This window comes from Pseudoliparis swirei, chromosome 18, assembly GCF_029220125.1.
Source record: "Pseudoliparis swirei isolate HS2019 ecotype Mariana Trench chromosome 18, NWPU_hadal_v1, whole genome shotgun sequence".
Lineage (NCBI taxonomy): Eukaryota > Metazoa > Chordata > Actinopteri > Perciformes > Liparidae > Pseudoliparis > Pseudoliparis swirei.
Window position 1 is genome coordinate 3,853,401 of NC_079405.1, and position 22,359 is coordinate 3,875,759.

The 22,359-nt window shown below is 46.7% G+C and overlaps 1 protein-coding gene across 5 annotated transcripts in view; it reads left to right on the plus strand.

Annotated features, from left to right (window-relative positions):
• The window catches only part of LOC130207795 (plasma membrane calcium-transporting ATPase 1-like), an 82,470-nt gene that overhangs the window by 14,324 nt on the left and 45,787 nt on the right, over positions 1-22,359 (plus strand). For all 5 annotated transcript variants that reach the window (XM_056436500.1, XM_056436501.1, XM_056436502.1 and 2 more), the window contains exon 2: positions 13,795-14,219. In XM_056436500.1, coding sequence (XP_056292475.1) covers positions 14,024-14,219 — 196 coding nt within the window. In that variant the 5' untranslated portion in view covers positions 13,795-14,023. The remainder of the gene's footprint in view (positions 1-13,794; positions 14,220-22,359) is intronic.

Consider the following 22,359-nt stretch of genomic DNA (forward strand, 5'->3'; position numbering starts at 1 on the left):
CACCAGTCATCTGAGGCTGAGTAATGTCCCCCCCACCTCTCTCTCTCTCACCACACAGCAGAGTATGTGTGAGGATTCCAGGAAGTGTAATAGTCCGATTCTCTTCAGTCAGAAATCGGCGCCTCTCGTCCTTTTCTCCTGCGGGAACTCGAGAGGAGTTGAGCTGCGGCGTGAAGCGAGAGCGATGACGGCTACACGCCGGCGTTCTGCCAACGGCAGGAAGTCGCTGTTCGGTCCGGCTCACTCGTCACGCAGCGGCCGTGGCTCACGGAGGAAATGAAGGCGCTTTGAAACACTCAGTGCCCTATTGCTGCTTCACATAGACTCGTGTCGTAACTCGTGTCGTAACTCGTGTCGTACCTCGTGTCATGACTCGAGTCATAACTCGTGTCGTAACTCGTGTCGTACCTCGTGTCATGACTCGAGTCATAACTCGTGTCGTAACTCGTGTCGTAACTCGTGTCGTAACTCGTGTCGTACCTCGTGTCGTACCTCGTGTCATGACTCGAGTCATGACTCGTGTCGTACCTCGTGTCATAACTCGTGTCGTAGCTCGTGTCGTAGCTCGTGTCGTAGCTCGTGTCGTAACTCGTGTCGTAACTCGTGTCGTAGCTCGTGTCGTAACTCGTGTCGTAGCTCGTGTCGTAACTCGTGTCGTACCTCGTGTCATAACTCGACACGTGCCGCATCAGAATAATTGTGTTTAGAAATCGCAACTCGCCTGAGAACGATCACGTTTTAAAAGTAATCTAGTAATACTTGTGCGTTGCAAAGGAGGGAATGCTAGAAGCTGATTCGGCATATTTGGTGAGGAGCCAATTTTCCAAAATGTAAACGCGATGCGATAGGTTCCTGCAGGGAGGAGGAGGGCTGACGAAGACTCCGGTGAGGAGCTTCCTCCTGCCGGTGATGAAGCGCGTTGGCTGAGCATCTCCGCTTGACTCCCGCACCGAGAGGTCTCTGAACTACACGGTGTTCCGGTCGGCGGGGTCGATCAACCGGACGGCGGCGCCGGTGAACGACGGTCATCACAACGACGGAGACCTGACACCTTCAAGCTCACAGGGGCATCGATTTGTATTCTTGTTTTGTATTCCTGCTCTTTCGTTTATTCCTGGGATTGACAGGAACAAAACGTTTGTTTTGCGCGAGAGCTGCCGGGCTCTCGTCTCGTATTCACAGCAGACCTGAGGTCAGCTGCTGGCGGTCAGAAGAGCTCGACGGGAGCCACGGGAAGGAAGCGGTGTTTTTAGTGACGGATTAATTTATTTGTGTCCGCAGTGAAAGCTCCGTGACACGGAAGGCCTTTTGTGGTTTTTGAGATTCGAACGACCTGTGAAGTTTACACTCGATCAATAGGATAAACGAACAAAGCATTCCTGTTCCGTCTGCAGCAGGATTCTCCTCGTTTGATTAATGTCTCATTATTAGGAGAGAAAACAACCTAAGAACGGTTGAAATAATTTCAGATATTCGTCTACAACACACCACTGTTGTCCTGTCGGGAGTCGACGCTCCAAGACGAAGCCTGTAAAACACAATACATCTATACACGGGCGACAATTAGCCATCTTTTGTTATATACAGGTTTCGTAGGGTCATGGAAAACCTGGAAAAGTCATGGAATTTTAAAATGGTCGTTTTCAGGCCTGGAGAAGTCATGGAAAAAACGTAAATCATAAAAGTTTGGGAAAAGTCATGGAAATGTTTTATAATCACATGTTCATTTATGCGGAGTTTAAAATAATTAATATGTTTTTTTAAAGAAAGACGCTCAAAATATAAGCCGGCGTACGTTCTCAATACGCACAATGTTCTAAATTGTTCATGCTTATACCGAGATTTCAGTTTGGTCTTGGAAATTTGGTTTAAAGTTATGGAAAAGTCCTGGAAATCCATTGGTCAACATGTGTAAGAACCCTGTATATAACACTATTAATATTGCAAATAGAGATTAAACCTGTTGGTAACAATTGCTTTCGTCAGTCCACCAGATGCTGACTTCCTGCAGCAGGAAGTTGGTGAGAACCAGAACGGCGTGTTGGTCGATCCGTCTGCTCGACTGGTAAAACAATAAATACCTGGCGTGGCATCTCAAACGATAACTAACCTCCACGGTCAATATTTACCGTTTCACTTTCCCACCAGACGACAATCTAATTAACTAAAGCTCACGTTTAGCAAAAAAACGTTGTATTTCGGGGCGCGGCCGGATCCCCCCTGCTTTCAGACGTAGGAAACCCCGTACATGTGTATCTGCTTTCATAAGATCCGAGGTGTGGAGAGCAGCGCGACAAAAGAATAGCCCTAACGGCGGGAGAGACGAAGCTGGTTGTAGACCTGAGAGGAGTCGGGGTCATGTGACCGTGCGTCATGTGACCGTGCGTCACGTGACCGTGCGTCACGTGACCTTGCGTCACGTGACCGTGCGTCACGTGACCCCTCCGGCCGGATGAGCCGAAGGTCTCCGACGCTATCGAAGATGGCGTCTGCGTCAGCCTCACGAGGGGTCGGAGCAAGAGACGGAATTTCCATTCAGTTTGTCATTTATTTTTTTTACGATGAGGTGTGACATCATGTTTTAGTTGAGAGGAAGTGGACCTTGAGTTGGGTCTAACAGCCGTGGTTGTTTTTTAAAGCGCTTAAAATGTTTATGACGTTTGTTTCCCGGAACGATGGAGTTTAATTTACTCCCCGAACGTGACGGCCGACGCACCGCAGGTTTCTCCGTTTTGTGACTTCAACCGGTGAAAGTGACGCTAGTCGTATTATTTTTATTACCTTCGCATTGAAAATGCGGAAGGTTATGTTTTAAACGCTGTGTATTTATTTATTTGTATGCGTGTTACTTGCATAACTCAAAAAGTATTAAACCGAATCGCATGAAATTTGGTGGGATGATTGGTTATTATCCGGGGACCATTTGATTAGATTTTGGGATCGATCGGGTCAAAGGTCATGGTCAAGGTCATGAAAAGGTCAACATCTTCTTTTTACCATATCGCGGTCAATTTGTATCCAATTGGCATGCAACTAATGCCAAAATGTTCATAATTCAATGCCCAATCTTGTGATATGCGAAGGTATGCGCTCTACTGAGTGCCCGTTCTAGTTCATTACTGATTCAGTTCTTTGACGACATATCATCTTCTGGGGGGAAATCCCGACATTTGACTTTGACCGTGCAGAAACGGCAGCGTTGGTCACCCGGTCCTCATCTGACGCTCCAAAATGCAAACTACACGTCGGAGTCGAGGCCTCAAGAAGAACCACGGCGACACCGTCGACGTGTACAAGCGCCCGTGGACGTAGATAACTGGCTACCAGCTTCTTTAAAAAAAATAAAAAAATGTAAACCAATGAACACGATCGGTTGAGTTCGCTTCCGCTCGTCAGCTGGTGGCGAGTCATTTCAAACAATGGATGCACTTCAAAACGCACGTGTTGGTTTGGGTAGAGATGGCTGTTTGACTTGCTCCCTTTGCTGGCAGACGCCGCTGAGGGCAAACTTCTCCCAGGCGCCTTTGGCCCGAAAGCCTTCAGTTCAACACCGGGGTGATTCATGAGCAGCTGGAGGAAGCAGTTTATCTCCGTCTTTTGAAGAGCGTTGATGAGCCCGAGCACTTCCCCCGACACGCATTCAAACACCAGAAGCCCCCCCCCACCCCCACCTCCTCTGCAATGGGAACACTGGGAGCAGCCGGCAGCTTCCCCTTTCTGCTGAATGGGCGGCCGGCGTGCGCTCACGCTGCTCATCAAGAGGGAAATGTTGGGCGGCAATCGGCTGCTTTTCCTTCCTTCCCGTTTGCTCTGGTCTTCCCGCTCCAACAACCTGGCCTCGCGCTCGCCTTCGGCCCCGCCCCCTTTTAAAAAAAACGATCTGATATTTTATTACACGGCTTCCAGTGTGGACACAGAGCGGCCCGTCCCAAGAGCCCGCTCGCGGCGGACACGTAACCAAGGAGACGGTAAGTCACGGTTCTGAACGTCGGCCGTGAACGAGACTTCACATTATATTCACGTGCTCAAAAGAATTCAGCCAGAATTGAGAGTTTGCTCTGGAAGAAAAACCCGTTTCAGCGAGGCTCTTGATGCCGGCGTGCGGCGTGCCGCAGAGCTCGTTAGGCGCCAGCAGCTTCACTGGGAGGGTCTTCACCGCACAGATGCTGACGCTCTTCAAAGGAGTTCCCTTCAAAGAGGGAATAGGAGGAACCTATGAATATGTGAGCATACGTTCATATCAAAATAGTTTGACTGCGGAGGGTTTCCACATCCAGCGTGAAGGACTTGGAGGAAAGTGTCCAGTCACGACTTCTTCTTGTCGATTATTAATAGTTGAAATGATTCTTGCGTCAGATACGGCGCGATCCAAAAATATGTGGCCGTCGCACGAACAAATATATTTATATGTTCGGGGCTTTTATTGTGAAAGGTGAACAGAAGGCGTGGATCTGGGTTGCGCCACCTTTTGTCAAAGGCCTGAAGGGAACAATACCGTTTTTTCCGTCTCGGTGAGTTCAGACCTGAACACACCTGAGACCTGCTGACTCATCAGGTTGTAAGAGGCTGTGTTATGTTTTTTGATTTTGCTCTGACCAATAGGTGACCGGTCGTCTTCCCTCATAAAGAGACGTTAACCACATCAAAACATCTGGTTGTCGATCCATATTCCAGCAGCTGGACTCGACTCCTGTTTCACGACCTTTGAGTCTTTGTCCCGGCGTGGCTGTGATCTGTGAGCGTCTAGTAATGTCTCGCTGGTGTAACGCCAGCTTTCTTTGTGTACATCCGGCCATTAAATGTTGAGTTCCTCGCTGAAGGCCCACCGAGCTGGAAAACATCACTTTTTTTGTCACGTGTGACCTCCTGACCTTTCACACACTTTTCGGCGCTCATCTTTGTTTCCAAACTGTAAACGTGTCCGTACAAAACCCCAACTGGCCCAACATTGTTTCACGGGGTGGAAAAAAGCGTCAACATTGAAGGGACGGCGCTCTAAATCCTTCATCTGCTCCACAATGGAGGCTTTATTTATCCTCCCGCTCCTCGATGCACCTGGGGCCAAACACAAAGGGGCCGCCGGGCCGGTTCAGAGGATTATTAAACCCCTGGACGCTCTCGGTTCAGATCCGTTCTGTGGACGGAGGACATTTCGTCTCCTTTTGTCCTTCGGATCGGTCAGAGTCCCTCCTGACGCCGCCCTCGGAGTCCGGCCGACAGTCAGAAACCCAATCGGATGTGACTGTACCTCGCCAAGTGGCTATGAAACGGTGGATACCATCGTGTTTCCTATGAGTTCTTACTCTTGCTCTATTAGTTTGTCAGCAGACTAAAGCAGTCGCTCACAAAGCTCTACCGATTCGCTGATCAACGCATTTTCCTATAACTTCTTCACAATAAAAGTCCCCAGTTACTTTGCCACTTAAACGCTTTGATTTTGACGCTTTTACATGGAGATGGAGGAGGAGGAGGGGGAGGAGGTGGAGGAGCCGATCTCCCAGTGTACCGACTCGACAGTTAATGCGAGGGCAAAACCAGTGTGGCCCCCGCCGCTGGTTTCCATCGAGGCGTCGGCAGAAATACAGGATTGGTGAGGAAGTCACTCGCCGACACCAGGAAGCAGATTCCAGGGGGGCGTGTTCAGCCCGTGTGGTCATGGCGTTTGAGCCGTCCATGCAGACCAGTGCAGACGACCACGTTGAAGTGACGGGGGCCGTTCATCCTGAACACGGCGTCAACGTGAGGAGATCTCAGATTTACACCCGTTGAGCGTGTGAAGGCATAACGTGGAAACGGGACACAAGAAACCTCTTTGTCAGATCGGCTTTATCACTGTGCTACTGAAACACACACACACACACACACACACTCACACACACACACAGTACAATAGACAGTAGTGGGTCCATTCATCCAGCCGGTGGGTCAGGAATCCCAGGAATGAGCTTTCCACATGAAACCAAAGTGTGTGTGTGTGTGTGTGTGTGTGTGTGTGTCATTACACATCTAACGTGTCCTGTAAATATATATTTCTGTCCACATATACATGTCTGTTCAACATCTCTGTGCTCCGCCCTCTGTTGACTCATGACAGGTGAGGCCATCGGACTTAACAAACATGAGCCATTGTATATGCAGTCATCAATAATAATTATACATCTATGAACAATATAATTATGAATAACTTACAGATGCGTTCATGGAACGCACACATGGCGGGTCGGCGGGCGTCGGCGGGTCCGGGAGTTTGATGTCAAGCGCATCATCTTCAGAACTTTTAATTTTGGGGTGACTTCACAGCCGTCGGATAGAAGCCGTATTCTTTTTAGAATTATTAGTTTGACTTTTATAAACTTGATCCAAATGCGTGACGCGGTCTTGACTTTGTTGCGACCAAAAAAAGCCGATTGAAGTCTATTCAAAATCAATATGTGATCAATATTCCCCTGATTGCACAAAAGAGAGAAAACAAATATGATTGAATTCAAGACGCATGGAAGAAAAAAATAATACTTCAAATGTTCTTCTGAGATCAAACCTCGGGCGCGTAAATCTATATCTTCAGTGTGTGTGTGTGTGTGTGTGTGTGTGTGTGTGGCGTCGGCGGGAGCAGATTGATTTCTTTATTTTCATCCAGCTGGTTATCGTTCATCCTCCGTGTCAAGTTTCCCAGCGAGAGCGTTTGAAGAGACGTCGATCGCCGAACCTTGAGCAAACAGCGGCGCCGGCGGCTCGACCGGTTTCAGACCGCCGTTCAGGTCATTCGGCCAATCGAGAGGCGGCGTCGCCGTTGACGGACGCGCGGCCATCTTTTTTTTTATTCACGTGTCCGAGATTCAGTCGCATTTAAAACCAAGACGAGTTCTCGGAACAACCGACTTCACCTTCCTCTGACCTTGGGAGAGCGGCGAGAGAAGTTTGGTCTTCAATTACGTTCAGAGGCTTCTTTCTGAGGGTGACCCACACAGCGGACATCACGGACTCACGAGCCGAGACACACGGCCGTGTGTGTGTGTAGAAACGATGTCGAGATCGACTGTGTGTGTCTGTGTGTGTCTGTGTGTGTCTGTGTGTGTGTGTCTGTGTGTGTCTGTGAGACGCTCCAGTGGGTCCAGACCATCGCCTCCTCGGTTCTCTGCAGTGTGGGGATTTCCTCTTTTCCACCCTGGTCACATGACTGCAGATATGGGTGTGGCCTCCTGCATTCCTGGCTTCTCTCGCTCTCTTGTTACTCTGTCTGGCATGCTGCGACACTCTCTCACACACACACACACACACACACGTCCTTGTCTAGACCAAACACACACACACACACACACATCGGCTCAGTGTCGGCTGCTTGACGTGCTCTGCATGTAGAAAGGTCCGTCGGAAGTCTGTGATAAGATTCAATGGGAGTGTGTGTGTGTGTGTGTGTGTGTGTGTGTGTGTAAATGTGTGTGTGATCTGTTGCTTGGTGCAACAAGAACCAAAGTTCCTCTCCATGTGGCCAGCAGCCCGTTTGCATAGTGAGATTGTGCGTGTGCAGGAGGGAGGTGCAGGCTGCTGCTTTTAGTATGCAGAGCAGGTGTGCCTGCAGAGAAGAAGAGGAGGAAGAGGAGGGAGGATAACGGCGTCTGAACAGAGGGGACGCTCCGATGCAAGATAATGAAGAGTCAAACCTCCCGCTGGTCGTGTCTCGATGCAGTTCGTGAACACGGCCTCCAAAGTGTTGCTGGTGAAATATTCTATTCTTCAGCGTCCAATCGGATGCTCCGACTCGTGAAGTCGTGACCTTCCTCCGACGTGGCGGGAGGTGTGTCCGGCCTTTTGTTTGCCCGTGTCCTAGTTTTAGAACTGCGTGATGCAATGGTCCAGGGGGAGGAGGGGGAGGGGGAAGAGCTTCACGAGGGCAAAGTGTTTTGATAAGAGCCTGTATAATTTACAACTCTGTGGAAAGCCTTCTGGACACGCCGCCTCACGTGGTTTACACCCCCCCCCCCCCCCCCGTTTACAGCTTCAACACTCACCTCGGTCACACATAAAATGTAAAACTCATCTCTTTTTTTTAAAATGTCTGAAATGCATTTGGCATTTATTTTGCTCTCCGACCATCATGTCACGTTAAAAGCGATAACGACGAAGCCGATTACATCATCATGGCCCACACACTATTTTCTTTTTTTAACGACTTCCCAGAGTCCTTTGCTGTGAAGTGAGGACCGTCAGTCACGTGACAACCGGTGGTTGTTAATGGAGAGCGGCGGTCACGCTGTTCTTTACTGTCAGGCGCTCTCTGGTGTCACCTTTAGAGAGCGTTGGATTATTAATGCCGCCCTCATGAGAATTCAACAAAATAAATAAAATAAATATATATATATATAATATATATATTTATTATTATTATATATATTTATTATTATTATTGTATATATTTATTATTCTTATATTTATTTATTATATATAATATATATATTTATTATATATATTATAATTATATATTTGTAGTTATTTATATATATTTATATTTCTATAATTATAATACATACAGGACTGTCTCAGAAAATTAGAATATTGTGATGAAGTTCTTTATTTTCTGTAATGCAATTAAAAACAAAATGTCATGCATTCTGGATTCATTACAAATCAACTGAAATATTGCAAGCCTTTTATTCTTTTAATATTGCTGATTATGGCTTACAGCTTAAGAAAACTCAAATATCCTATCTCTAAATATTAGAATATCATGAAAAAGTATACTAGTAGGGTATTAAACAAATCACTTGAATTGTCTAATTAACTCGAAACACCTGCAAGGGTTTCCTGAGCCTTGACAAACACTCAGCTGTTATAAATCTTTTTTTTTACTTGGTCTGAGGAAATATTAAAATTTTATGAGATAGGATTTTAGAGTTTTCTTAAGCTGTAAGCCATAATCAGCAATATTAAAAGAATAAAAGGCTTGCAATATTTCAGTTGATTTGTAATGAATCCAGAATGCATGACATTTTTGTTTTTTTAATTGCATTACAGAAAATAAAGAACTTTATCACAATATTCTAATTTTCTGAGACAGTCCTGTATACACGTCGTAGCAACAACATGGCGGTGTTCTGTTAGTCAGCGTGATTCTGCTGTAAGTGTGAAACGTGCACATCTTCAGGTGTTTATCAGACGTTTTTCTGTCCAAACGGAAACCGACAAAACTAAATCAATGCGTCTCTGTTTTTCCTCCACATGAGCATCAGAGTATGGAGGGAAGAGCCGACGGCAATAAACATCCACCAGTCATAAACATGGGAATCTTTCCATCTCCAAATGATATGAACACAGCATGAAACAGGATGCCTGCTGGTCCATGTGGCAAAACAACAAAGACGCACACACACACACACACACACACACACGGACAGATACACAATGTTAAATAATTTCTGCAAAGCCTGTGTGAAGAAAAGCTGCTGCACCCTCAAACATATAAATCAGTTCCGCTTGGGCCTTTTTATTGGTCACTTTCTACACACACACACACACACACAAACAATGACAGGCTTATTGTAACACACACACACACACACATAAGCTGAGTGGCTGGCAACATGGTGGCGGCAGCATAATTTCATCTGGAGTCAATAACAAGCCGATAAGATGGACAGAGAACAGACGCATTGTCCCTCACACACACACACACACACACACACACACACACACACACACTCATAGATGCTCCGTCTATATATAGAAGGGGCTACAGTCCTGACATCACTTCCTGTCTCTCTCGTGGTCGCTCTTCTCTTGAGGAGTGAAACTCGTTCGCCGGTTCCAACGAGAACAAAATGTGATCAACGTCTCGGCTGCTAAATATTTTAGTAATGTGCATCAACCGTCCAATCAAAAGCTGCGTAAACAGGAAGTCACGGCGTCCCGAGCCTTCGTTAATATCCATTTATAAATAAATAAAAAAATCTTGCGTCATTCAGTATTCAATATGTATGCCCCCAAAAGAAGAAGAATTGGTGCCCACCATAGAATGTCACTGCATCACATGATCTCTTATTTTAATAATCATCTCAAAAATCAGTTGAAAGCTGCTCAGCGCTGCATTCAGTGGGCAAAGTTATGATGTCTCGTATTACTTACTTATAATGGTTTTTATTACTTACTTTTAATGTTTTTTATTACTTACTTTGAATGGTTTTTATTACTTACTTTTAATGGTTTTTATTACTTACTTTTAATGGTTTTTATTACTTACTTTTTTATTACTTACTTTTAATGTTTTTTATTACTTACTTTTAATGTTTTTTATTACTTACTTTTTTATTACTTACTTTTAATGTTTTTTATTACTTACTTTGAATGTTTTTTATTAATTACTTCTAATGGTTTTTATTAATTACTTTTAATGTTTTTTATTAATTACTTTTAATGGTTTTTATTAATTACTTTTAATGTTTTTTATTACTTACTTTTAATGGTTTTTATTAATTTCTTTTAATGGTTTTTATTACTTACCTTTAATGTGCTGTAGCATCGCTTTGTGTGTATTTTGTGTTCTTTTTACCACATATAGTGCATCTTATCCTTCACCGTTTGTTATTGTTTTTATTGTTTTATGTTTATTATGGTCTGTCAAGGGACTACATATGCAAATTAGCTGTATAGGTACACTCTGGTCCAGTGCATTAAATGGTGATATTCATGTTTTAATTGTACACGGTCCCTTTTTTAAATAAAGATAATAATAATTTCAAAATAAGAGTCCACTTTAAAATCAATCCTCAAACTGCTTTCAGGGAACCAAATGAAGTGGAAGAGGATGCACATGAATCCTGAATCCTGTAATCAGGACATCTTCTTCGACAGGAATACAAACCCGGGTTGACTCGCAGGTCGCTTATGGATGAGAAACCATAGAAACATGAACAGAGGAACAGAGGAACAGCCGGTTCATCATCGTCTTGTGCCGTTCTACAAGTCATTTCCCTGAAGAACAATCGCTATATCTAATATTACATGTCGAGCAAAGTGCTAAGTGACTGTGTGTGTGTGTCATCATTGTGTGTGTGTGTGTCATCAGTGTGTGTGTGTGTCATCAGTGTGTGTGTATTAGTCTGCGTTAGTCAAACACTTGCTTGTTGAAGCATAGCAGCGACACACACACACACACACACTAAGTCACATGCAGGGCAGGAGGTGTGTGTGTGTGTGTGTGTGTCAGCAGGTGTGTCTCCCCGGTGTAAAGGTAGTAATGCCATTGAACCTTTAGACTGACGTGGGTGTGGCGGCGCAGAACTCGACACACTCCTAAAGGTGTATTGTTAGTAACTCCACTCAAAATATGCCCGCTGTGTAATTTCCTTTCATAATAATCATAATAATAATTCTCCGCAGTTCAACGTGGCGATCACGTTTCCACGCGACGCTTAGCGCGGCAGAAAGAAACCCCTCTGCATTAAACGGTGTGATTATCGCGCCGGTGAAATACTACTCTTAGGGGGTCTGGATACTGACGCGTACGTCACACTAAAGCTTCAAACCCATTTTCACCGTGGGCCACATCAGCATCATGGCCGCCCTCTTAAAGGGCCGGAAACGCTTTATGAACTCCTCGAACATGTTGTTAAATAACTCTCTTTGCATTCGATTATTGTTTATTTGAGTGGAGAAATATTGTACATAGGGAAATGTCTCTAATATTACAACATAAATCCATTGAATTTGTAAACCTTCAAAATAAAAGCACGGGACATTTTTCTTCAATTTCTTTGAGTAAAGGGGATCGTGTGTCTTTCAAGCCGTTAGGGGCCGCATAAAATAATGCGGAGGGCCGAATTTGGCCCGCGGGCCTTGTGTTTGACACCTGTGACGTAGAGGATTCCGTCTACAGCTCCTGGTGCCGACCTGTCAATCACAACGTAGCCCCGCCCTTAAGTATACCCCAGCTTTACGGTGTGCTTGACCCTAAACGGACTATAACTTAGTAAACGAACATCACGCTGTGTTGAAGAAGACTTGAAACTGGAGATTGAGACCATAAACTCATGTTTACGAGGTTTACTGACGGAATAAATCAAGAGTCGTTTTCTCATAGACTTCTATAGAATCGGAGGAGTCGCCCCCTGCTGGACATTAGAAAGAATGCAGGAGTCAAACTCCCAGCTCGTCTCTATTCACACTTCACTTCCTGCCTGTTGCACACATTTATTCTCTCTGCTGACAGATATATACAGCATCGCACTTTGTAGGACATTACTGGCGGTAGTTTATTAAATTTTTTTGTCTTATCAGAAATAAATAATAGTCCTGCATTCAAAATCTTTATTTAAAGTACAAGAATGAAAATATTCTTTAAGTACTAAAATCAAAAGTACAATGTTTTAAATATTTCTGGACGATAGTTACTGATCCATTCACGTGTTCATCACTTAAATGTTGCAAAAGGTGGAGATTATTTCAACTACTTTAAATCCTACACTTAATAATGCATTATAAATTATTAATTATGTTTGTTATAAATAAATCTGAATCTGCAAAGGGACAAAGGTTTTAACATAAAGTAGTACAAATATTAGCCCCCAAAATGTTGTGGAATAGAGACTTAAAGTGATATTAATGTCGTGAAGTGAAGAGTTAAAAGAGTTTTCTATATCCTAAAAATGTAAAACTCGTCTCTTAACTCTATAAACTACAAGATAAACGATTCTGTGACTCTGAATTATTCACGTAGAATTCTGCACCTATATGCTAGTTTTTTAAAATGTCCTTTTCCTCGTGCGCGTACAATTAAACAACCTCGCCGTCTGTAATTAACACGTTTCAATACGATGACATCACCGACTATTTGTGTAATAATGCTCAACAAACATGAATTCATGTGCAATGTTTATTTCATTAAGTTTCTCCGTCTCGTGGTTTTAATGACTCGGCTTCAGGTCGATGAACAGGCGGATAATTAGTGAACACACACACACACATACACGCACACACACACACACACACACACACATACACACACAGTCAGAGGTTAACAAACTGGACTCCTTGTGGCAGTTTTTCCCGGATTTACGTCACGTCTACTTAATGAGGAGGTAATGAGTCCTGACTCTGGTTCCTGATCCGGTTTTGGTTCCTAAGGGTAGGCTGTGTGTGTGTGTGTGTGTGTGTGTGTGTTTGTACACACAGTGCCTGTGTGTGTCCATGACGGAATGCTAAATAGTGTAAAATGGAGGACGGCCTTTGAAGTGCACTTCCATAATCTGTGGTGATGGGTTGGAATGACACACACACACACACACACACACACAGTAATCACAGTAAAGCTACTGACCTGATTGCCATTAAATATATCCGGAAGGCGGCATTTTTATTTTTAGTGACTTCTTATTTCCCTTTTCTCTTGTGTTCTTGTCTTATTTGACTCCTTGTACTAACCAGTGTGACTCCTCACGTCAATGACGGTTTCTGGCTTTTCAAACTTGAAGTTAGCAGATTGAAATCGATGCATCGTTTTATTTTCTGCTAATTCGTCGTGAAGAATATCTCTTCTATATTCCAAATCTGAGTCATCACCTCGGAGCAGACGGGTCACGGAGGGCAGCAGATATGTACCGACCGATCGTGCGTCTCGGGGAGCGGCGCCGACCGATAATCCGTTCACAATCTAACGGACTCCTTAAATACCCCGCCACGAGAAGCTCTCCTCTAATTGGCCCAATTAGTGTCTCTGACATCAATTAGTGCCGGTGACATTCAGCCCGCTTCCTGCATCTGCTTCCTTATAATCTGTGTTTCTTCTGTTTGTTTCCTCCGCAGAGACCAGAACATGTTGACTCCCCTGTTTCCGTGGTAACCCGAGAGGAGCATGCACGTCCGGGTCAGGAGTCTTCTGTGAGAACTACACTACCCACAATTCCCGCGAGCTGACGGCCCAGCCTTAACGCTTAGATACAAAATACACTTTTTTAAAAGACGCTCGGAGGAATAAAAACTACAGGAAGAAGAAAAAAAAAGCAACGCTAACGACACTGCTGCTGCCAACACGATGGCCAACAACACGGCGGACCACCCACCGGGGAACTCCGTTGCCGAGGGCAACCATGACGGGGACTTTGGGGTGACCGTGATGGACCTGAGGGAGCTGATGGAGCTGCGCAGCGGCGAGGCCGTCAGCAAGATACAGGAAGTGCACGGAGACGTGCAGGGCATCTGCCGCCGCCTGAAAACGTCCCCCATAGAAGGTGAGACGCCTCCGACACGCCAAGTGTGTGTGTGTGTGTGTGTGTGTGTGTGTCATAATAATACAAACAAACACTCCTTTCTTTGTGGAAATTAAGGATCTGTTCGGATTTCCTTCAGAGCTTCATGTGATGCCGGAAAATGGCCGACACACCGCTGTTTGTTATTCCTTGTGTGTGTGTGTGTGTGTGTTTGTGTGTGTGTGTGTCTATGTGTGTGTTTGCAGCCATCGGTCCATTCCAGGATTGAGATTCGTTCCAGCCCGTCCCCCTAATGGCTCCATAGATCATTGCTCTGCTCCATTTAGTAATCAGAGGACAGCTGTAGTCGTGTCCTCCATGCACGTTAATGAAGAAACTGTAATTTTATTTTCACAGCATGGGGGGGGGGGGGGGGGCGGGGCTAAATGTAAGGTTGAAGGCACACACACACACACACCGTGTCTGGCTGTTTCAGTAAACGACAGAGATGCTGAGAGCGTTGGGCGGATGGGAGGGTCCTTCATTTCCCATCAGGCCGTTCATGGCCACCTCACGTCTGCGACGCAGGCTTCGGGCTTAAAACGCGTCGCCTCGACGCTCGAGCTCGAACTAACCCCGATGACGTCACGGTGACGTCATCGGGGTTAGTTCGTTGTCACAAGCCGAAGCGTAAACCACGACCCGTAAACAAATTTTCTAAATTTCCATTCATTTCTATCGGCGCAGCACTTAAGTGATTTATAGGTTAGTGTTGGATATACCGCCGGAGGCCACCGGGGGCAGCAAACACCCCAGGCGTCACGTAAGCGGTGCATCTGTTTACAGAGCGGGGGGGGGGCATTTCACAATAAAAGCACCCCGTGGTTCACCGGCTCGACGCGATCGGCGCAGAAATGGAGGCGTTGCACGAGAGTCATATGAAGTCTGACAAACAACAACAAACAACAACAAACATGGGACATGATCCAATCCAGTTCCAGTGACGTCAGCGAGTTTGCGGAAGTAGCAATGAGCCTCATAGCAACGCTAACGGACACCATCGTCCCCACGGTAAAAGTTAGGGTCTTTCCTAATCAAAAGCCGTGGGTTGATAGATCCATCCGTGAAGCTGTGAACGCCCGTACTGCTGCCTATAACTCCGGTCTTGTATCCGGCAACATGGACGAGTACAAGGCAGCGGTCTATGGACTGAGGAGGGCGGTGAAGGAAGCCAAAAGAAGGTACCGAGACAGAGTGGAATCACAGATGGAGCAGCGCGACACCAGGCGCCTATGGCAGGGGCTACGGACTATCACAAACTACCAGAGCAGACCCCGCGCAATGGTGAGTGCCGACGCATCCCTAGCGGACGACCTGAACTCATTTTATGCACGGTTTGAGGCTAGCAACAACAGCGCTAGCTCGCCGGCTAACAACAACACCGTTAAGCGTAGCGAGGTGAGTTCTACCGCTGGGGATGAACACACACTCTGTGACCGAGCACAGTGTGAGGAGGGCTCTGTTGAGGGTGAACACCAGGAAAGCTGCAGGTCCAGATGGCATATCTGGGCGAGTACTGAAGACCTGTGCTAACCAGCTAGCTCCAGTGTTCACCACAATATTCAACCTCTCCTGGCTGAGTCCGTGGTCCCCGCCTGCTTCAAGAGATCCACTATTGTCCCTGTGCCCAAGAATGCTTCTCCAGCATGTATGAATGACTACCGACCGGTGGCCCTCACCTCGGTGGTCATGAAATGCTGAGAGGCTGATAAAGGACTACATCTGCGCCTTCCTCCCTTCCTCCATGGACCCGCTGCAGTTTGCTTATCGCCCAAACAGATCCACGGATGATGCTGTCTCCCAGGTACTGCACACCACACTCTCTCATCTGGACAGCCAGAGGGGGGCCTATGTGAGACTACTGTTCATTGATTATAGTTCAGCTTTCAACACCATAGTCCCTCCAGACTGGCGGCAAGCTGATTGAGCTGGGACTGAACACCCCTGTGTGCTTGGATCCTGGACTTCCTGACCGCCAGGCCACAGGTGGTCAGGGTGGGCAGACACACCTCCAAATCCTCACCCTGAACACAGGATCCCCCAGGGTTGCGTCCTCAGCCCCTACTGTACTCCTGTACACACATGACTGTGTGGCCAGGTTCAACTCAATACCATCATCAAGTTTGCGGATGACACAGTGGTGGTGGGCCTGATCTCCGACAACGACGAGAAGGCCTACCTGGAGGAAGTTGCTGATCTGTCACTCTGGTGCCAGGACAACAGCCTCATCATGAATGTCACCAAAACTAAGGAGCTGATTGTGGACTTTAGGAAGGTACAACAACAGAGGACGTACTCACCACTGGGGATTAACAGGACTACTGTGGAGAGGGTGAGCGGGTATAAATACCTGGGAGTCCACATCACCGAGGATCTGACATGGTCAACAAACACAGACACTCTGGTGAGAAAGGCAAGGCAGCGCCTCTACCACCTCAGGCAGCTGAGGAAATTTAAAGTTTCCCAGAGGATCCCTCAGTCCTTCTACTCTGGAGCTGTAGAGAGCGTCCTGACAGGAAGCATCACAGCCTGGTTTGGCAACTGCTCCGCTCAGGACAGGAAGGCTCTGCAGAGAGTAGTGCGTTCGGCTGAGCGCACTATTGGAACTACACTCCCACCCTGCAGGACTTGTACACCAGGAGGTGCAGAACCAGAGCCGGCAGGATCATGAAGGATCCTCACCACCCCAACAACAGACTGTTTCAGCTGCTGCGGTCAGGCAGGCGCCTCCGTAGTCACGCTGCAAGAACAGAGAGACTGAGACGGAGTTTCTTTCCTCAGGCCATCAGGATTGTGAACTCCGACCTCACCAGGACCCCCACATAGACCCACACAACTGCCCCTCTTAGGCACACACACACACACACACACACACACACACTTACTGTAAATATTGTGTTGTTTTTTATTTGTAAATAGTGTGTACTTGTTGCCCTTGCACATTCCTGCTGAGCATTGCCACTTTCATTTCACTGCACACCCTGTGTGTGTATGTGACAAATAAAACATCTTGAATCTTGAATCTTGAACAACAACGCCGGCGGTGTCACGGCCGAGCCGACGGAGCGTCTTCACGCGTTAAATTCACCCTGATCCTGAACCAGAACTCTGTTCTCTGGGAATCACTCGTTTCCTCTAACGTTCAGCCTCTAACGTCAGCCGCCGACTTTCATTCTACACACACATCCTAAAACACACACACACGCACACACACACACGCACACACACACACGCACACACACACACACGCGCACACGTCGGGCCCTCCCTGCTGGTTGATGAGTATCGATGAATCCGCCCGCTGCCTCTTTGGAGGTCATCGATCGTCCCGTTCTTCATTTTATGGAACGTGTGCTTCCTCCCGTCGGCCGACGCAGACGCAAACAACTTTATTGAAACGAGACCCGGGCGACAAAGAGACGCTCGGCCCGGACAACTAAACGCTCTTCTCTTCGTCTCTGTGACGTCACAGAGAGGGAAACACGACGGACGCAAAGTCTCTGACTGCTTTGAAAGGACGTTGATACGTAAACGTATATTTGTTATCGGATGCATTGAAACCTTCATGGGAAAATAATACAGAATATAATTCGAGGGGGGAAATCTTTAATCATCAAATAAAATGTATTGATTTGCCGCCTTCAGAAAAGGTTAAATAACAACATGAAGATCAGTTTAAACATTCAAAAAACGTGCATTTATTCATCAGATTGGAGCGCCAGATATATCCTGACTTTATGAACCGTGTCCTGTCAAACACAGACACAGCCAGTTGTGTGTCTCTCCCTCTCTCTCTCCTCTCTCTCTCTCTCTCTCCTCTCTCTCTCTGTCTCTCTCCTCTCTCTCTCTCTGTCTCTCCTCTCTCTCTCTGTCTCTCTCCCTCCTCTCTCTCTCTCTGTCTCTCCTCCCTCTCTCTCCTCTCTCTCTCTCTCCTCTCTCTCTCTCTCTCGCTCTGTCTCTCTCTCCTCTCTCTCTCTCCCTCTCTCTCTCTCTCCCTCTCTCTCTGTCTCTCTCTCTCTGTTTTAATGGTATTGTTTGTTCTGTGGTGGAGGAGCAGCTGGTGTTTACAAATGTTTATTAGGTAAAACATGTTTTATTTTTTATTGTTTTGGTTTTTATTTTAAACAACCTGATTTTTTAAAAGCACTTTATTTTAAAGAATCTGTGTAAAGGCTAAAAAAATGTGAATAAAGTGTTTAAAAAAAATCAACAACAAAAAATCTCTCTCTCTCTCTCTCTCTCTCTTCTCCTGACATATGAAGTTTCAGTTCCATTTCCATAAAAAGGAGCATGTACTGAGAGAGTCATCACACACACACACACACACACACACACACACACACACACACACACACACACACACAGACACACACACTCACACACACACAGACACACACAGTGTACGTAGGTTCAGAGGCTCTCGGCCTGCTGGCGTGTCTCCGTGGTGTAAGAAGTCAGCCACCAATCTGAGAGCTGCGTGACCCGAGTCGCATTCCCTGTGTCACACACACACACACACACACACACACACACACACACACACACACACACACACACACACACACACACTGCCTCAGGTCATCTCTGCCAGTTCAAGTAGAAAGCTCCTCTCAGTGATCAGCGAATGGGAGAAAGAGAGCAAGACATGCAACGATCTTCTCTCTCTCTCTCTCTCTCTCTCTCTCTCGACCAAAATATGATATTTCATCTGGAGTCGCTCTGAAATGCTCTTCTCCAGGCAGCTGGCTTTGCGGCGAGAGGCTCGTCAGTTCAGGGCTGAGAAGCACAACATCTCTCATACCCGTACATTGTTGTGTAAACGGTTTCATGGCCTGAGGAGGATTTCTGGAGCTCAGGACGTGGGCGTCGCTCCGAGTGTTTCCCCCCAATCTCATGTTCTTTCACAACTTTGCCACTTCCATTACTAATCTCACTGCTTTTTATGATTATAAGGAATGTAGAAGTTGGTACCGGGCACCTTGAGCTGGTCTCTCTCTGCGACCTTCGGGGGGGAACATCGGCCCTCCCTGCCCCGGGGTTCTCGGCGCTCGCCATCGGGTTCAGACCATTTACCCTCAGACTCCACCGTGGACCGGGCTTTGATGATGATGATGATGATGACGTCACCAGAGGCCCGGGCTCTTTTGGGTGTTTCAGACTTTGCGACCGACGGTCTGAGGTCGTCTGGGTAAATGTGTTCCCACTGAGCGACAAGCGGAAGTCCGCCTGCAGGCCGAGCTCGCCGCAGTAATCCGTCAGGCCCGATAACCCAGAGGAAATGGGGTTTTGGCGATTTCCTTCTTTTTGTTTTAAACGTCTCGAGATCTTTGATGGACTTCAGGACTCATCCTGAGGAAGTCTGAATGTATCGTCTGGAGCTCGGGCGTAATCCTTTTATTTCCTTCGGTCGAGCATCCACTGGAAGGCTTTCCAATATTATTCATAACAAAAATAATGTGTTTTTATTTTTGGCTCGTGGTTCACATAACGGTAAACACGCGCATCCAGATGGGAGAGTCAGTCTTTGGGGATTTTGGAAGTACAGCTGGGCGCTTGTTTGTGTTTTTCAACAACGTTATTTGTTTGAAAATGTGATGCTGGAAGGCTAAAGTGTGTGTGTGTGTGTGTGTGTCCCAGCACACCATTGCACGCTATCACGCCAGTTATCTTGATGTCTTTTTAAAAAGAGCTTTTAGATGTCAGGAAGAAGGAAAGAAATCAGAGGAGCTGTCGAGTGATGCAGGAAATAATCAGTGCAGAACATTTTATTTCGAGGAGTAATTAAGAGAATAGTTCTGTTGGGATGTGTTGATCCAGTAACATCCACCCGCTGCTGTGTGAACTCAGAGGACGGCTGCCACACAACTGTGCAGATTTAATTGGATAAATATGATTTAAATTCTTTTAAATATTTGTACTCTCCAGTTTCAGATTGATTATGAATTCCTTTTTTCCCCGTGTGAATTGGACTGATCCCAGTTTGTGACTTGGACCCATAAAGCCTCCGAATATGTTTCCCGTGGCGCCGTTCAGAAGACGCTTTGATCCAAAGAGACTTTCAATCCCGTCACGTTCGCACAGCGGAGACACGGCTGCGGGGAGCGAGGGTTAAGCGTCTTGCTCAAGGGCACATCGACGAGGGCGGGGATCACACCGCCGCCCCCCCGATCGACAGACAGTCCCGCTCACCGCTGATACGTGCAATCTGTGTTGCTCTCTTTGTGCCGGAGTTTGAATCATCTCCATCTTCTCTTTGCGTGACTTGCAGCAGAACGTGTCCATTACCTCGCCGCCCACATCCGCAGCTGAGACTTTGGGCTTTGGCCCTTGAAGACGATCAGATTGATCAGATCAGATTGATCCGATCAGATTGATCAGCTGGACAGACGTCGGCCTCACTCGTCTGTCCAGCTGTGGCTCCGTCGTGTTTTATCTCTTCGCTGCTGAGTGATAGAAAACCACGAAGACGACGGATGAAGCTCCGAGAAAATAAAGCAATCTGGGAGGCGGAGGAGGAGCGAGGGAACGGTCCTCCGCCGGCGGACATCAAACATTCAGAACGATGACGGCGGCCATTAATCTCCGCCGCTCGCGGTGTCGTCGGTCCGTGTGGTGAAAGACGATAAAAGCCGCGCGCGGCCGCGGGCCTCGTGTTTCTGGACCGATGAAGTCCAGTTCATAAACGTCCGTGACGGGCGACGCCACCGCCGAGGAGCTTTAATCTGCATCCACGCGGGGACGGCCACAAACGAGCCGGATGACACCGCGGCGCCGCCACCGCAGCATAAAACTAGAACGGGCACTCGGTAGAGCGCATACCTTCGCATAGCACACCATTGGGCATTGAATTATGAACATGTTGCATTAGTTGCATGCCAATTGGATACAAATTGACCGCGCTATGGTAAAAAGAAGATTTTGACCTTTTCGTGACCTTGACCTTTGACCCGATTGATCCCAAAATCTAATCAAATGGTCCCCGGATAATAACCAATCATCCCACCACATTTCATGTGATTCGGTTTAATACTTTTTGAGTTATGCGAGGAACACGCATACAAATAAATAAATACACGGCGATCAAAACGTAACCTTCTGCATTTTCAATGCGAAGGTAACCAGAGAGGAGAGGAAGAATACACAAAACAATATCCTAAAAACCCCTTCTGAAGGTTCTCTGTCTTCTCTCTTTGGAGCGTTCAGCGCCGACCAGAACGATCAAACGCCACTTTGAACTCACCGCGTGTAGAAAAGATGGCCGCCGATGCCTCCGACAGCCCGGTGTATTTTTAGCATCTCTGCGCCGCCGCTTCACACACGTTGATTCAGGTCCACTTGTCCGTGGCGCCGGGTAAACGCTGACGATTAAACGCTTCTATTTCCGTCTCTCGTGCCAGATTACACGATGATGTCGCCAAAGATGGCCGCCTCAATTAAATATCCTCGTGTCACACCACCGCCACCTCACATCCTCATTATTTCATCTCATCTGGCAATCGCAACACCTGACCTGAGACCAGCCGATGCCCTCGTGTCCTCACTTCCACTTCTCTCATTTTATATCCTCCCTTCCGTGTCTCTTGGCTTTCAGGAAAAAGGATTCTTTTAATTCAGAAAGAAAGAAATATAAAAAATGGCAGAAATCTATGAAGTATTATTTGCGTCCAAAGGAAAGAAAGACGGATTATTGAGGAAGAGGAGGAGGTCGTGCTGGAGCGAGGGAGAGAAGGAAGGAATGAGCGTCGTCCATTATTAAAGCTCGAGAAGGCAGAGACGTGGCGTTCTCCCCGTTGACATTCACATCACGTTCCACTGCACACCTCCCCAATCCCACCAAGACTCCACAGCGTGTTGCCGCCCACTCTGGAGAAGTTACACACGTCCAAAAAACACCACATTTATTGAATAAGGAAGAACAAATAATCTCTGAAACGAGTTCTGGTCCCTGAAGACGCTGCAGGGCCCCACGGTGAGCTTTAGAGCACCGAGCGCCATCAGGAGAGGGAAGATGACCTGTTGAGAATTTATTAATTGATAATAAAGAAACAGCAAATGGGGTTGGAGGGTTAGGGTTTTCAGTTTTATTAATAATAATAATAATAATAATAATAATAACTTGAAC